Genomic DNA, 15468 nt, shown 5'->3' with positions numbered 1-15468 from the left:
GGTACCTCCGATTTTTTTCGTATATTTAATATGATGAAAGCGGCTTCTTTAAAAGGCAAAATATTATTAAAATAAATGTCGCAAAAAATTATAAGTACTTTTAATTTTAGATTAAAACTAAAACTAAATACTTTGTAAACGCAAATTAAGCGAAAGGAGGTAAACAGTAAATAGTTGGAAAAAAGTTTAATTTAATGTTTATTAATAAAATGCTCGCATTATTTGTTCTAGATAACTGCTCAATTTAAGTTTCATACTTTTCATACTTAATCGCAAAATACAACATACAAATGACAAAATTCAACATGCGGTTTGGGTTAGGTTTAGTTTTAATGTAAAATTAAAGGCACGTATAATTATTTGCGACATTTTTTAATCATATTTTGCCTTTTCAAATACCCTTTTCAATGTATTGAAGTGTGAAAAATATCGGAGATACCGATCAAATTGCTCACTATTACCAAATTACAAATATGCAGTTGTGTATGCACAATGTAAAAACCTTTTAAAACACTGTACGCAATGCTCTGTCAATTGGACGAGTCTTCGGTTAAAAATAATTTCTAAACGCTGTTACAAGGGCCATTACACAGTTACTATTAAAAGTGTCGAACATGTCGATAATGTACACAGTTTATAGAAATTTGTCGATGCGTCTGCGACAGTCGGCGATACTTACAACGAATTCAATTCTTCAAAGAGGTTTGTATTGCGCCGCAACCTCAAACGTTGGTTAGGATGAATTGATTTATTGATACAAGGTTAGTCTTTATAAAAAAGGCAATACAGATGGTGATTGTAATTTTAATATGTTGCATTGTGTTTTAAGACGTAGAGGTGGGTTTCTAATCGTTTAATAAATTCTTCACGTCTGCGTTCCGAAAACATCTGCTTACATACTCTGTCACTGTTTACTTGCCCTAACTTGTCCCTAATAACGCCATCACAGATTCCGTATCATTTAAAAAATTCTTCCGTGTTTCTGGTATTTGAAATTATCTTAAAATCGTGTATTACATGCGTTACATTGTGTAGATATCTAATTATTTATCTGTTCATAAATCTGTTATGACTGAAAATAATTTATTCGATTTTATCTATATAGCGTATGATGGTATAATCGAGACCTCAATTATCAACATCGCTTACCAGTTAATCTTACAATATACAATTACTAATTTCATCTAGCTGTACAGTAACTGTCTAACTCTACTAGTACTAATTAGAAACTTTCGAAAGCTCTATTCGTACAGCATCCTCAATTACTCGCTATTTGGTACAATTATTTCTACTTACCATTTTATGTCAAAAGAAATACGAATTTTAACGTAACCATTGGCGTCCGGGGGGGGGGGGAGGGGTGCAAAAGGAGCAGTTGCCCCCCCCCCCTGGATTTTGAGAAAAAAAATTTGCTTATTTTTCAAAACTGATCTTTATTAAGTTTATATTAAAAAGGGGAATATTTTTTAATTTCGGGTTTAAATTTGCAATTAAATTGGCACTATAAAATGGGTTAAAAAAAGAGGGGTATATTTTTCTTTACCATCACCCAAAGTTGCCCCCCTCCCCCCTGGAAAAAAGTTTCCGGACGCCATTGAACGTAATTAAGAACACTAAAGCCTTCAAAAAAGGAAAAAATTGTATTCCGTAAAAGTAGTCTGAATAATTCTGTTCGTAAATTAAAGTGTAGTTTATCATAATAATACATTTATCATTGACTGATGAGTATAGAAAGTGTGACCGGCGCATTTTGCACGGTTTGCAGTTCTTCTTTTAAACACGCAATACTTATTATGTACACGACATACCAATTAACAAAAAATTTCTTACAAAAGTGTTTGATATCTGGTATGCTGAATTAATGATTATCGGTACGCGATAGTATTCCTCAATTTTCTTATTACACCGAACACTCAACTCTTCGATAACTGATAGATATGTGTACATTTAGTATTAAAATGGACTCGTGCTTCGAACATTCATATTATTCATGTATCCATTTTTATTTACATTTTTTAAAAGATATTGTCGGTAAAAATGTTGGTATTCCGTTCGCGTGTTACCTAATTTTATTTTATAGAGTAGAACCCGCGTGTTATTACAAATGCATAATTATCAAATTTGTTGGCCGAAGAAGCTGATTGGCTGGCTCAAGGTCACGAAATCTGATCATCCATGCCTCAAAGGAACAGGCGGCAGTGCCGCTTCTGTTCTCTTTGCCGTATAGTTGCATAGTTGCGAGGAAAGCGCGGCAAGACGGTCCGTGTTGTTTTTCATGTTATTGGAATCTGCTATTTGATTCCACGTTCTTTTTAACTTGCTGTTCTAAGGCACGTGTAGAAGAATGACGGTAGAAATCGACAAAGAGGAGTTAAAGAAGCGTTTGACGCCAATGCAGTGGCACGTCACACAGGAAAAGGGCACTGAAAGGTATGCGTGACGTGAATTTAATTTTTTTACCATCGAACCATTTAGGCGTACATCGAATCGTTCTTGCTTTGTATACGGTACCACTTAATTCTTGCATAGAAAAATAATTTATGGCAGTATAAAATTTCCATTCGTAATAAACTCTGTATAATTCTACACGCATAACGAGCACAGGTCTGGAACTTCGAATTTTCGAGAAAAGATGAAATGCCGATTGTGTGTTTCATTAACACATCACGTAGAACTTATTCATAATTTATTTTCGTGCGCGTGCGATCGTGACTACAATTATAAATAGCTGGTGCATTTTACCGAATTTTATTTGCTTCTTATTTCTACAGTATCTACATTATAACATTATATTATCAAAATCCTGGCCACATAGCTTGAAGCGAATTATATCTAACACTTGTGGTGCAATTGTCCAAAAATATTTTCCATATGGTGGAAACCGATGTAGTTTTAGGCGACGCGCGACCAAAATAACTTTTTCAAGAGCATGTGTTGGCTTGACTTTGCGTCATGACCGAGTGGTTTAAAAATAAAGTGTACATGTTCATAATTAACTTTCTCCTCGGTTCCATCTACTTCCTCTGATTTCTGTTTCTTTACGCAGGCCATTTACTGGTTGCTACAACAAGTTATACGAAAAAGGCACGTATACATGTTTAGTTTGTGACCAAGAATTATTCTCCTCCGATACAAAGTACGACAGCGGCTGTGGTTGGCCTGCATTCAATGAAGTATTGGATCAGGGACGAGTGAAATTAACCAAAGATACCACTCACGGTAAAGAAATATATGGATTATACTGAATAATTTTTTCTAGAATTATGCTCGGATTTTTAGTACAATAACACAGTATTCATTACTTGTATAATTTTACATTCATTAAAAGTATCTGCTTAAATTGGTATACAGATAAACTCTTTAGCGTAAATTTTACTTTAAACTGAGTAGTAATTGGAAGACACGAATGTTAGAGTTTTATCTGTTTACCATTTTCTAAATACTCTTCACTTTTCACCCTACTATTCATACGATCACAAAACCTTTCCCAGACATTCAGTTCTATCATTCCCAAGCCTTCCGCAATTTATATATTATTTCATTTTATTCGACTCTTATTACATTTACTGAATATCACGAACATGTATTGTTAGAGTATTATATTTACAGCTGTTAAAGTTGTTCCTCATGATAAGCATCATTGCTACATAAGAATTTGATTAACTTTGTCATTGTTATGAACGTTTTATCTCAGATACAGTCTAACTACATAAATATGCACTATAATTACATGATATTTCTACTATTGTACAGGGCGTTCGTGTTATTAGCGCCCTGTATGGCTTTTGTAAATAATAAGTGTACGAAAACAGTAAGAGAGGAATGTTTCGATAATCGTATACTTCTGATTTACAAGACAAATGTTGGGTGCTACTAACGGAACCTTCTTACATATATGGAAGACAATATTCCTCGTATCCTCTACCTTGCATGTTAAAATGCTTAGAGTGTGATTGTATTAGACTTATGTCATCTGTTTTACGAAACTAAGATCATTACTGTACATTAAAAATAATTTCTCTCTTTCATGTATAGAAGACAAAAGATTAACATTTCTTGCCGTTTTATCGTATGATAGTTTTTAACACGTAGCTTCTGCTTCGTATAATGTCATGATTTTAATGAGACTACTACTTTTATAATTTGGGGTTTAAAGTTGTGTTTTGCGTAGATTATAGATATTCTGAAATATCTAAAATATCATAAAAGGAATTGTTTGAAACTTGAACGGATTTCAATAAATTTCAAATTTGAGTTACTCTACACTTTCTGTTCAAAATTAATTGTTTTTTTTTACTGGTTACTGAGTAACAAATGTATTTAGCTCGTTGAATATCTTTGGTGGATATGTTACGTTCAAGAATATACAATAATTAAAGCAGCCTATTCGCAGTACTACAAAGATTATTATTATGAAAATTAGAATTAAATCATGAATTAAATTCTTTTTAATAATTAATAATTAAAAGTATTAATGAATTAATACTTTTTCAAATAATGCCATTAAAAGTGTGTAATTAAGTAGATTAACATTGTTCAAGATGTCAATAAATGTTTGAACTCTGGCATTCGTTAAGAAAACAGTGATTAGATATGGAAAGGGAATTTGGAGAGATCTGCGATGGATGAACAAAGCGAGGAACAAAATTACTGGTATCAATCCGAACGTGTAGCTATCTCCTTTCGTTTACATATTATTTGAAAAGGATGATTTTCATTCGAACTTCTTTAGTTCCTTTAATAATGTTCTTTAGACCGGAGCTTCTAATACTTAGTGCAATTAAACTACTGCTTCTATTAACTTCATTCACTTCTTTTGGTGCTGCTATTACTGGAAAGCATTTAAAAAGTGCACAAAGAAAGGTGTCGGTCTGTGTTTAATCACACTCTATTATTCTATTTCCTTTGTATTCCTATCGCTCCGCTACCACCACTTCACTCTCACCATTGACACACGAAAACTGCGTCTACAATTGACGCACAGTTGGTGGAAATCTACTACTGCTGATCGCAAACCCAGATATGGTGCGGACCGAAGTGACCTGTTCGAAGTGCGGCTCACATTTGGGGCACGTGTTCAACGACGGCCCAAAGCCGACGCGGAAGCGCTTCTGCATCAACTCAGCGTCCATTACCTTCCATCCAGCAGGGGAGGAGAAGAAAACAACATCATGAAACTAGCAGGAACCAAGCTTTTTGGTAGGATACGCGAGATGTTTAGAAAGTGATTTAAGTTGTACCGAGAAATGTTTATATTTTTTAACAAATGCTGACTCCATATGATAATATACATTGTATCTTGCTACTGTGACTTAGAATTTTGTTACTCGTTGAAAGAAGTGCTAATAATAATAGCGACAAATATTCTTACGTTAGATATTATTACCAATATCTGAATGTAATATTCTACATTTACTGCGAACAATTTTCCTGTAAACGCGCCATCAACTCTAAGCTTATTTCCATTCGTTGTGACGCATAGATTTCCTATTTCAGACCAACTACGTGTATTTACACATAATATAGCGATAAAGAATGTCGTAATGATTTTTTGCAATATTGTAATCTTTTAGGATAGCTGCAATTCTGTAAATACACTCTAAATGGATTTAAGATACTACATTTAGCGTGTGTAAAATGTAAGACCTAACAAAGTAATGTAAAATGTACAAGAAATAATTTATAAAAACATTCTATTATTTTTTCATGTTATACATAATGGGCATAATATGTAAATAATGGTTACTATTTATTTGTCTCGATATAACAAGGTGTTGTATCTGTTTCTTGTATATAACCCTTCATCTTTTAAAAGAAAAGAAATGTGACTTCTGCATTAAGTTTACGCAAACTTCAATTTGTTTATAAAATCCCATTTAACAATTGGTATTACAGTGGGAGGAAGGATCTCATTGGAAGAACAGTTTTCTTTTTTTTTGTTATAAAATGTTTCCTTATATTGTAACGTTTCAAAACAAACTAAGAGGTGTTACAGTACAATATATACGCAAATTCTAGGCATTATTTTTACAATAATTCATTATCCATTTTCTGCTTTCCTCCACTTCGTTAAATTCGACACTGTTAAGTTAAATATTAGCTTTCCTGAGAAACCAGATTTTCACTAAACATTCCCCTGCGACAATAAATACCAATTTTATACAAAGAGATACAGCTTAAAATGGAAATTTTTATTCAAAATCGGAAGCTGAAAACTGTAATAAAATATGTAAATAATATAACGGCTTCGTCACTAGGCCTGATTTCTTTCTTTTTTATTGAGATCGCAAAGCATTTTCAAAAACATCGTAAAAAATTGTTGAAAAGATGCGTATACATGCTTAACCTGATCTGTGTAGGAACCTATTTTTACAGTTCTAAACTGACAATAATACGTTTCTTACGGAAGTACATAAATGCACTTGGAACGGTAGTAGAGTTTCGTAGATGCAAAGAAAAAAAATGTTCACTTGTCCACATTTTCTATCGAGAGTTTCATTTGGTGCGGTATATTCATTACGATGCGCCCTTCGGTATTAAAATAATAACGATTGCTTCGATTTTGCAAACAGCGCTTATTTTTATTACAGCAAGGCATACTGATACAGCTTTTGTACTTCTGTTTTATTTGACGAACAACGAATCTAATCTCGGAACATTTGCGTGCCCGATCATTGCCTATGATGCTCGTACTTAACATCTCAAAATATGGACAAGTAAACTTTGCATTCAACTTCACCCGACTCGCGAGTAAAAATAAATCTTATAAATAGCTGCTGTAGCTAAAATATTGCTTAAATAACTGCCGCGATAATGTAGTTACGTAAAATGGACGTTGATTCTTTTCTAAAGACATTTGTGAAAATGCAGGACCTCGTTTCAGAATCTCTGATCGAGTTAACGTCAATTTTGACCCTGGATCGCACATTTCCCTTACATAAACGCATTTTCATTAATACTAGACGTGCACAGTTATTTTGTTCTCTATACCTTCTAACGTTGCTCACAACACCTGAATAGCTTAGAGTGCATGCTGAAACGGAATAATGCAACAGCTCATTTTCACGAAATACTGAGTCAAATTTTATACAATTATAAGTATAGTAGTCCCTGATTCTTTACAGGTAAACACATTTACCCTTCAGCATGCAGCTCCTAATTCAGGCGCAAGCGCGATACAAACTGAGCTGCTTCGTCTGTCAAGTATAATTAGACATTATTATAAAAAAAAGAAGAAAAAAAAAAGACGAACTAATCAGGCTTTTTAATAATAGTATTACGAAAACAATAAACTTAGTGAATAATGAATACATTATTTCATTTACAATTTTCTTCACCAAATAATGTATATTTTCCTTCGTTTTCTTATTTTCGTTTCCTATGCAATATATCGTTAACTTCTTGGATACCTATTATATTTTCACGTGGCATCCGTTAGCAGTACTTTGCGATAAACTCTCACGTACCATAAACATGAAAAAGAATAAAAATGACAAGTCTGAAAGTCTGTACTCCTTAAACTAAAGTGTTCAACGTTTTGTTCTCAGTAATACAATATGTTTAAGGTATAATATAATTAGGAAAGACATTAATTATTAGGTTTAATGTAGTACAACCATATAGAAATCTTGTCTTATACAATCGTTAACGTAAATTTATGTATACTTTTTTTTCTCTCTCTCTCTTTCTCTCTCTGTTGAATTGTATGTAGCATCTCGTATGCTTTGTTTCCTGCTAGCTTTAAACAAAATATTAAATTATTCCATCGATGGTTCAAGATTAGAAGGAATCTAGCGCGAGTTTTTTCACGTCTCTAAACATGACAAGACAGGCACTTTATAGTGTCACGAAATGCTCCTATATCTGAACCTTGTTTTAAAATTTCGTCGATCATCCGTTCACTGTTCGCGAGACACGTCGAAGGCATACTATGCTTGACCTGTATCGGAGAACACACGTAACTGGACATCTCTCGTCCATAGAAAGATGTTCTTATAGCTAATATATTTTAGTGACAGGGCCAATGTCTCGACGTGTCTCATCAGCCACGCAAATGAGAAAAAGTACTTATCTTGTATCTTACAGTTACAAATGAATAGCTTTTAAATTAGACTCGCACGCATTAAATTGATCATAAAGTTCGCTATACGTGAAATCAATTTTCTGCACTATATACACATTAACGTAATGCAAACATTGCAATGTCCGAATATTTAAAAAGGATCTATTAAAAACTTTAACTGAATACAACGTAATGAAGTCCCCTAACATCCATGTGACAAGAACGCGACTCTTGAGAACGTTTAAAACAAGTTAGGCAATATATATATATAGATATATATATATATATATCTACGTCGTACTGACAGACCAAAGACTGAAAACATATTGCTCTGCTCTCCGTTAACTTCGTTCAAAAAATATAAGTCTGACACGAAGACCAATTTTCTTTTTCTACGATTTCTTGTCAAACCATAATAATGTATTAGAATAGGTCCTATGTACTTGTTCACATTTGTTTATGGTATTATCTAATAAGGTTTTCGCTATAAATAATGTATGTTTGTAGCTAACTCTGATTCTTCAATTTTAGAGTCAGTAATACTAGCTTTATATCTTTAGAAAATAACTGACAGTCGCTTGGAAATCCTCGGTAGCAATTCGATATTGGCAGAAGAGCTCTTCAGGCAACGACCCACTCGTACAATTTACTCTTCTCTTTGAAAACTATTTAAATAAGACATAGCGAGCTCTTCGCGGCCAATAAAAATTTATCGAGGAATGCAAGATTTCTGCCGTCAGATCGTTCACAGTTCTTCTGATTTAACTTTGTTTCCTCGCAACATGCGAGAATCGAGCAATTTAAAAACTTTGAAACCATTTCCCGATACTTCTCAAAGGTATCGGATAAGTTCTATCTATCTATGATCTATATATATATGTATATATGAATGAATATATATATACACATATATATGTTTATATATTTATATATGTTTATTCATTATTTATTATATATTATTGAATTATTGTGCCGTTCCGTTTTGGGAGGGTGATTCATTATTTTCTTGCAAAATTATTTCTTATTCTTTTGTGATCATGCTGCGCAACCACAAACACCACTCTTTTAATGACCTTTAGCAGCCTCCTTTGCTGCCATTATTAAAGGTGTTAAAGAAGCAAGTGGCCTTGCTAGTTTCAGAAAAGGGTGCTGCAATTTACCATAAAAGTACACGTGTCATTAAAATTCCTTTCATTCTCTAACACACACCTAACACGCAGAGAATGTATTTCGTACTTTTCTATCGTTATATATATATTAAAATTACCTTGAGTAGATCTGAAGCCGCCGATCGTTTCTCCACTTCGACTTCTAAACACTGATCTAAGAAATCTTGAAAAATTCCCGATAGTTTATCTTTCTCCTTAATTTCTGGCTTCCCATTTGTTGCGATCAAATATAATGCTCTCAGTGGATTCTCGTTTAAATACGGTGGCTCTCCTTCTATCATTTCAATAGCCATGATACCCAACGACCAAATATCAACCTGTGGGTTTAAATTCAAACATAAATCTCACAATGACAAGTGACGCACGTACTACATACACGTCTCGCGCTTATTCTGGGACATATGCATACCTTTGGACCATACTGTTTTCTTGTAACTACTTCTGGTGCCATCCAATATGGTGTACCAACCATAGTAGTTCGTTTACTCTGTTCCGGCGAGATTTGTGCACAAAATCCAAAATCTGTTAGTTTCACTCCACCGTCTAATCCAAGCAGTATATTATCAGATTTAATATCTCTGTGTATAACTTGATTACAATGCAGGAACTCCAAAGCTTGTAAGACTTCTCTACACACTGCTGCTATTTGACCCTCATCCATACAAGTTTCAGTTACAACATCTGTCAAACTACCACCAGGCAAATATTCCATAACTACCCACAATTCTTCTCCTACAAGGTAACTATCCAAGTAATTTACAACATTCGGGTGCTTGTTCTCCCGCATAACTAATATCTCATTTATTATCAACTCTTTCTTTGGTTGTTGCGAAAGATTCATTTGTTTTATCGCGACTTCCATCCCTGTTGATGTCTCGATTGCTGTGTACACCGTTCCCGAAGCACTAAAACGTGAACGGCCAAAGTGTTTATATATTCCAACGGAGTGTTCTTAAATAAGGGTTTATGATATTATAACTTACCCTTGCCCTATCTTTTCCATTTTGGTGTACTTTCTATTAGGATCCCCTACACTTACAATTGTTCTTAGTTTCTCTAATATTTCGTCGTCCGACATCTTTTTCTTCCTGGCTTTATCACTCTGCGCTGGTCTTGTTTGATCAGTTGTCGTTGATGTGGGGGCCGCTTGATTCTTGTTCCTGTCCAACTGTGATTGATGCGGTTGTTGCGGCGTTCCATTTCGTTGAGGTGAACCTAACGTGGTAGTTAATGACGGTGGTGTTTCTTCTTCGATGGGCTTCGTATACTGTTGCAAACAATTGTATTTTTTAACGCACGTAAGTAACAAAAGTTCTGAACTCTATCGCGCAAGGGGTATTACTCACGATTGATTTTGTTCGTTCCGGTCTAGCAGAGATTGGCGGTGGTGGAGGCTCGTCTTCCTGTTCAGAACTGGTTGCACAAGCGTCTGTCGGTGTACTGCTTGGACTACTGCTACTTACTCTGTAATGTTATTGTTTCTCAGCGAATATTGAAAGACACACGCAACGAGTACAAGTTAAAAAGTGTAAATGACTCACCTGCTGAGTGAATGTTGCGAATGAGAGCTTCCAGAAGCTTGTGACATTGCTTGACCACGGATATTCCCTACTCCAGTCCCAATGCCTATGCCCATGCTTCTGGGACTACTTGCTCTTTCGATGGGAGCTGAAAGATAACATTTGATATTGTTAATCTACTAATGTACGCATAATGAATTATGATATTTACGATGCGAATTAACGACGTGTGGTAAACTTACCAACAACCCCAACCATTTTTGTAGTTGTCATATATTTGGAACCCTTTGTTTCTTTACTGCTACTATCATACCAGTTCAAAACATCTAATACGGCTTGTGGATTTTTCTTCTGTTCTTGTTTACTTATGTTGCTAGACATAAGTAGCCGTGCCCAAGCTTCCGGCATTCCCTAGGATAAGAAATGATGTTTCAAAACAAGCGTCATTAATGCCGTTCATACGAATTCGGGGGCGAAATAAGTAATACAGGATGTATTATTCAAATAGATATGATTCTCAAAGTTTCTGAAACTAAGAGAGCGTCGTGCAAATGTAAAATACTTGTGAATCCAATTGGTATGCGGAAGAAACAGTATGACCTTATAAGCACTCAAACCAATGTTAAATTTCATTTTGCAAGAAAGCAATAATATCGAATGCAACGTTGACTAAAGCGTGTATTAGTCTACTGAAGCAGCTATGCCTGTAGTCTATAATAATGTCTATAATAAACCCTAAATATCAAATGAAGGATAACAACTGAAATTCTGTTAATCGCAACGAAAACAAACAGTTAAATCAAGTGTATGTATAATAAACAATACAGGCAAACTATTTCTGTGGTCATTTGAAGTTACTTACTTTTATTGGCAGCTTGAAAGAAATACGTGTCTAGTTAGTTTTTCATGTGAAAAAATAATAGGTATAAGAAGCATCAGACAAATTACCAAATTACTTTTCCACAATGTCCATACACGTGTGAACAAGTGATGAAAATTTAACTTCTTTCAGGTACGGAAAATCCATCTGAATCATATGTTTCTTATAAACGATAAGTTCTTGACATTACTGTTTACTAATACATTACTAGCTGTCTGTATAACTTTACGTATTTCACAAGTCATCGATCATTACGAATTTCCTGCCACTACAATTTATTCTATTTTCGTTTCTCAACCCTTTATGGAATAAATATTATGTGTTACAAAGGATGACAACTGCTGGAAACTTTAATTTAGATTATGACACATATTAAAGGTGTGTTATAATCTGCGAACAGATATTTATTTAGTAAATGAATTAATTCTACGAGCTTCGGGATGGATTATGCAACCAGTAATGTATTGGAGCAAAGAATTCTTTATTCCTGCATTCCATAATGTTTATTTGGATACTCCGTACCGTTGTATAATAGCAAAGCAGGAAGCGAGTGCACTTTGAACAATAGTAACAAATTGCGAACAACATAAAACTTACCGTAAATTCACCAGTAACTGCGTCGAACCCAACATGTACCGTATGTTCAAAATTAGTGGGATAACTAATGTTGGGCTTGTCCTTGTTCTCTTTTACCTTCATTTTGCTTTTCAACGTCTTTTTCTTACGTTCATCGGAATCGGGTTCTTTAGGCAATGGACGCATGTCCACTGGTAAATTGGGTGCTGATTCACCTCTGGAACATATTTAATCTACGATTAATCCAGTATATAGAAAGACTATCGCTTCTTTGTACATTTACCTTCCATGGTCTATGCAGGATCATTAAGCAACTATTTAATATAACAAAAAAGTTCTAATAAATATAAGTCCACAAATCAGTCGTTTCTAAAACACTCAGTATATTAAACTACAATAAGCTATTTACATACAATTAAGCATGTCAAGAACCAGTGACTTCAAACGGAGTATGTCCTCCCACGGTTTACTTGGCTTTCAATCTTAATAATATCAGGATTAACTCAGAATAACAATGAATTTTCTATACAATGGTAAATCCATAATTTTTTTACCCTTCTTTTACTTTTATCTCTTTTCTTTTGTCTTTGTATTAATTTTCCAATGGCTTTTTACGTTTATTCAAATGCAAAAAAGACAAATATTAATTATAATTCAAGATTGGTACAATACATAGTATCACAGTCCTTCAGAATTTTTTTCACTGAAAACCTGAATATCCTAAGACTGATTAATTTATAGATATATGTATGTCTATTAAAATTGATCCGTTATTTACTTCAGTTGGAATCTATAGTTCTAACAGATTTTCTACATAGATAACAACTACAAACTAATTCCTCTGTCGATTACTGAAGAAACTAGGATAACATGTTACTAGAGATAAAGAGGTATGCCTAATCTGTGTACACCTATACTTGTAAGGAAAATTCCGCATCTATAAACATAGGAAGTATCGATATAATAATAATGTATGCGATTTATAAAGAGTTACGCTATGAACAAAGTATATTGTATATTTTGCTTGTAAGGTATGCCAGCATCGCCACATATAGAGACTTAAAAGGATGGTCTCCCACATCAGAATGTCATCGCATCTGAACTGTAGGATTTTATTTTTAGCAACCACTAAATTAGTGTCTGTTCCTCTATTTTTAGGGGACGCAGATCTCTGCATATTGCGAAGAAAGTAATAAGAATGCATAACATAATACGCTCGTATTAATTCTTAACATCTTACGGAGCATGGCGCAAAAGTTACTTTAGTACACTACTAGCAAATATACCCGCGCTTCGCTTCGGGCCTAAGAGATATTAAAGACTCCATGAACACACATTTCATCCCTTCTCACCACCCCCTTAACGGTTGATTAGGGCAAAATCTTGAAATTGGTTTTTAGGCATTTGTGTGGTCAATCTTTGGAAGTAAGAACCAAGTTGATATCTAATCGGACCTAACAGATATTAAGGAATCCGAGAAAATACATTTTACCCCTTTTCACCCTTTTGGGGACGGAATATCCAAAAATCCTTCCTTAATGGGCGCCTACGTCATGAAAACAATGTACCTTCCAGATTTCACGTTCCTAGATTAAACAGTTTGAGCTGGGCGTGAATGAGTCAGTCAGGACTTCTTTTATATACATGTATTGACAAACGATGCGATTCTCAACCATCCGCACCACTGTGCGGGAAACCGTCACGCGCATCTCTTGCGCACGGAACGGTGGGTGCCATGTAAGAGAATGTCTATCTGCCTCTCTTCACTATTTTGCTTATTACTCAGTCCCATTTAGTAATATCAAGATGATATATAGCCTTAAACCTTCCCTGAGAATTGTACTACCCTCTAAAAAATGCAGCAACGAAATTGATCTATTAGTTCCTGAGTTGTGAGCAAACAGGAAAACATACGTTTTCCTTTATATACGTAGAGAAGAAGAAGAAGATATATGATTTGAAGTTTAAATATCACAGGGGTAGATCACAGCTACGACGCGTATCTCGAACATCGAATAGCGAAGTATTTCCCTTTCAGAATTATCATTATTAACAAATTACAGAGCGTTGGGTACAGTACTATAAATGCGACTTAAATTACCTGTTCGAAGTAAGTCGCACGGGAGGTGCGGGGGGTTTATCTTCTTCATCTGACATGTTGTCCCTGCCCTTGTCTCTTTGTTGCCAGTCTATTCTACGTTGCCGCGTCTCTGCGCCTTTACTTAGAAGCTCTTTCGGCTCTGTTGCTCCCTGCCACGGTTCTCTCGCTTACGTTACGCAGAGATTTCAGAAGGCTTAGTGTTTAAATCACAGTACATAGAGAATCCTTTATGTTGACAAGATCACAGAGGTGTCCGTTGGAGGCACGAGACTCTGAGATCCATTTACTTATATTACGAAGGAGAAGCCAGTGCCCCTTTGCTGGATCCAGTAGACAATGTCAGATCGAAAGTTTCTAACGCCGGCTCTGCGTCACGAGCGTGGATGGGGAGACTCGACGATCGCCGGCGGTCGGCATGAAACGGAGCAGGGCTGCCCCTCCTCGTGGGTGACAGTTTCGAAAGGGTAATCGGTAATCCTCGCGTAAGCTCTTGTCCAGTTACGGGCACTCGCTGCGTTCTCGATTGGGTGAGTGTCGCGAGCACGGGGTGTACTTGAGAACGGGGGACAGGCGAGCGCCTCCAAAGCGTGATTCACGCACGGGTGCAGGGATACGATACCGCACCGCATCCAAGAATCTCTTGCCTTCTCTCTTCCTCTCACTTAGTGCCGGCCGTCTGCGGTCTGCATGGACCTCCCTTAGCGTCGAGATTTCTCTTTCGTTCTTTCTCGCGGCGTTTCACTCCTCCCTTTTTCTCTTCTCTCGGCAGCCGCGACAGAAAAAATCGCGATTGTATATCGGTGTATATATGGCGCCGCTTTATCCACACGTCCGTGATGTGCCGCGTTCGGGCACGGCGGAGGCGGAACCACGCGGCGCTCTAAGCCTTATCAATGGCACCACATCTCGTACATATAATCGACGCCCGATGTCGACGAATCACTCCCTGGTCCTTCTCCACGACTTTTCGAGGTGATAAGGAGCCTGAATGGGTCTGAATCACCGCCGCCGCCGCGGTCCTCTACCACTGCCACAGCGCTTCTATTGGAACACCGTTCACTCCCCCTCCCGCTTTCCCATTCCTTTTCTCTCTTCCACTTTGCCAATTGCTTCCTTCTCTTTCTACTTTCTGCTGTCACGCTTCGTCCTTCGCTCCGTAC

General features: G+C 35.9%; 2 protein-coding genes and 1 long non-coding RNA gene across 6 annotated transcripts; 1 reads left to right on the top strand and 2 right to left on the bottom strand.

Annotated features, from left to right (window-relative positions):
• The first annotated feature begins 524 nt into the window (after positions 1-524).
• Selr (methionine sulfoxide reductase SelR) lies at positions 525-5819 on the top strand. 2 transcript variants are annotated; one of them, XM_076807537.1, is made up of 4 exons: positions 525-702; positions 2331-2430; positions 3047-3219; positions 4985-5819. In XM_076807537.1, exons 1-4 carry the CDS (start codon positions 615-617, stop codon positions 5173-5175), a joined length of 552 nt encoding a protein of 183 aa, XP_076663652.1. In that variant the 5' UTR covers positions 525-614; the 3' UTR covers positions 5176-5819. The 2 variants fall into 2 exon arrangements, with proteins under 2 accessions (XP_076663652.1, XP_076663654.1); XM_076807539.1 differs by having other exon boundaries at positions 529-702; positions 5021-5819.
• On the bottom strand, positions 728-1384 carry LOC143366448 (uncharacterized). Its single transcript, XR_013084735.1, has 2 exons — positions 1150-1384; positions 728-1072 (listed from the first exon to the last, which is right to left on the bottom strand). It is a non-coding gene; the product is annotated as an uncharacterized LOC143366448 (long non-coding RNA).
• Positions 5820-5924: 105 nt separating the features above from the next.
• Pak (serine/threonine-protein kinase PAK 3-like protein) lies at positions 5925-15370 on the bottom strand. Of its 3 annotated transcripts, none has more exons than XM_076807512.1 (9): positions 14309-15370; positions 12229-12424; positions 10994-11162; positions 10773-10899; positions 10578-10695; positions 10215-10498; positions 9641-10136; positions 9330-9548; positions 5925-9211 (listed from the first exon to the last, which is right to left on the bottom strand). In XM_076807512.1, exons 1-9 carry the CDS (start codon positions 14362-14364, stop codon positions 9128-9130), a joined length of 1749 nt encoding a protein of 582 aa, XP_076663627.1. In that variant the 5' UTR covers positions 14365-15370; the 3' UTR covers positions 5925-9127. The 3 variants fall into 3 exon arrangements, with proteins under 3 accessions (XP_076663627.1, XP_076663628.1, XP_076663629.1); XM_076807513.1 differs by having other exon boundaries at positions 10578-10686; XM_076807514.1 differs by having other exon boundaries at positions 10578-10683.
• Between the last annotated feature and the right edge of the window lie 98 nt (positions 15371-15468).

This window comes from Andrena cerasifolii, chromosome 2, assembly GCF_050908995.1.
Source record: "Andrena cerasifolii isolate SP2316 chromosome 2, iyAndCera1_principal, whole genome shotgun sequence".
NCBI classification, from domain to species: Eukaryota; Metazoa; Arthropoda; class Insecta; order Hymenoptera; family Andrenidae; genus Andrena; species Andrena cerasifolii.
Note: the sequence above shows the minus strand (reverse complement) of the source record. Positions and strands in the feature narration are given on the sequence as shown.

Excerpts from the sequence above, each read along its gene's own strand:
- Selr (XM_076807537.1), top strand. The coding sequence starts at position 615 with ATGTCGATAATGTACACAGTTTATAGAAATTTGTCGATGCGTCTGCGA. Across the intron at positions 703-2,330 it reads GAATTCAATTCTTCAAAGAG|GCACGTGTAGAAGAATGACG; the intron begins GTTTGTATTGCG and ends TGCTGTTCTAAG. Across the intron at positions 2,431-3,046 it reads CAGGAAAAGGGCACTGAAAG|GCCATTTACTGGTTGCTACA; the intron begins GTATGCGTGACG and ends TTCTTTACGCAG.
- Pak (XM_076807512.1), bottom strand. The coding sequence starts at position 14,364 with ATGTCAGATGAAGAAGATAAACCCCCCGCACCTCCCGTGCGACTTACT. Across the intron at positions 10,900-10,993 it reads AAAAATGGTTGGGGTTGTTG|CTCCCATCGAAAGAGCAAGT; the intron begins GTAAGTTTACCA and ends GTTATCTTTCAG. Across the intron at positions 9,549-9,640 it reads GAAAACAGTATGGTCCAAAG|GTTGATATTTGGTCGTTGGG; the intron begins GTATGCATATGT and ends TTAAACCCACAG.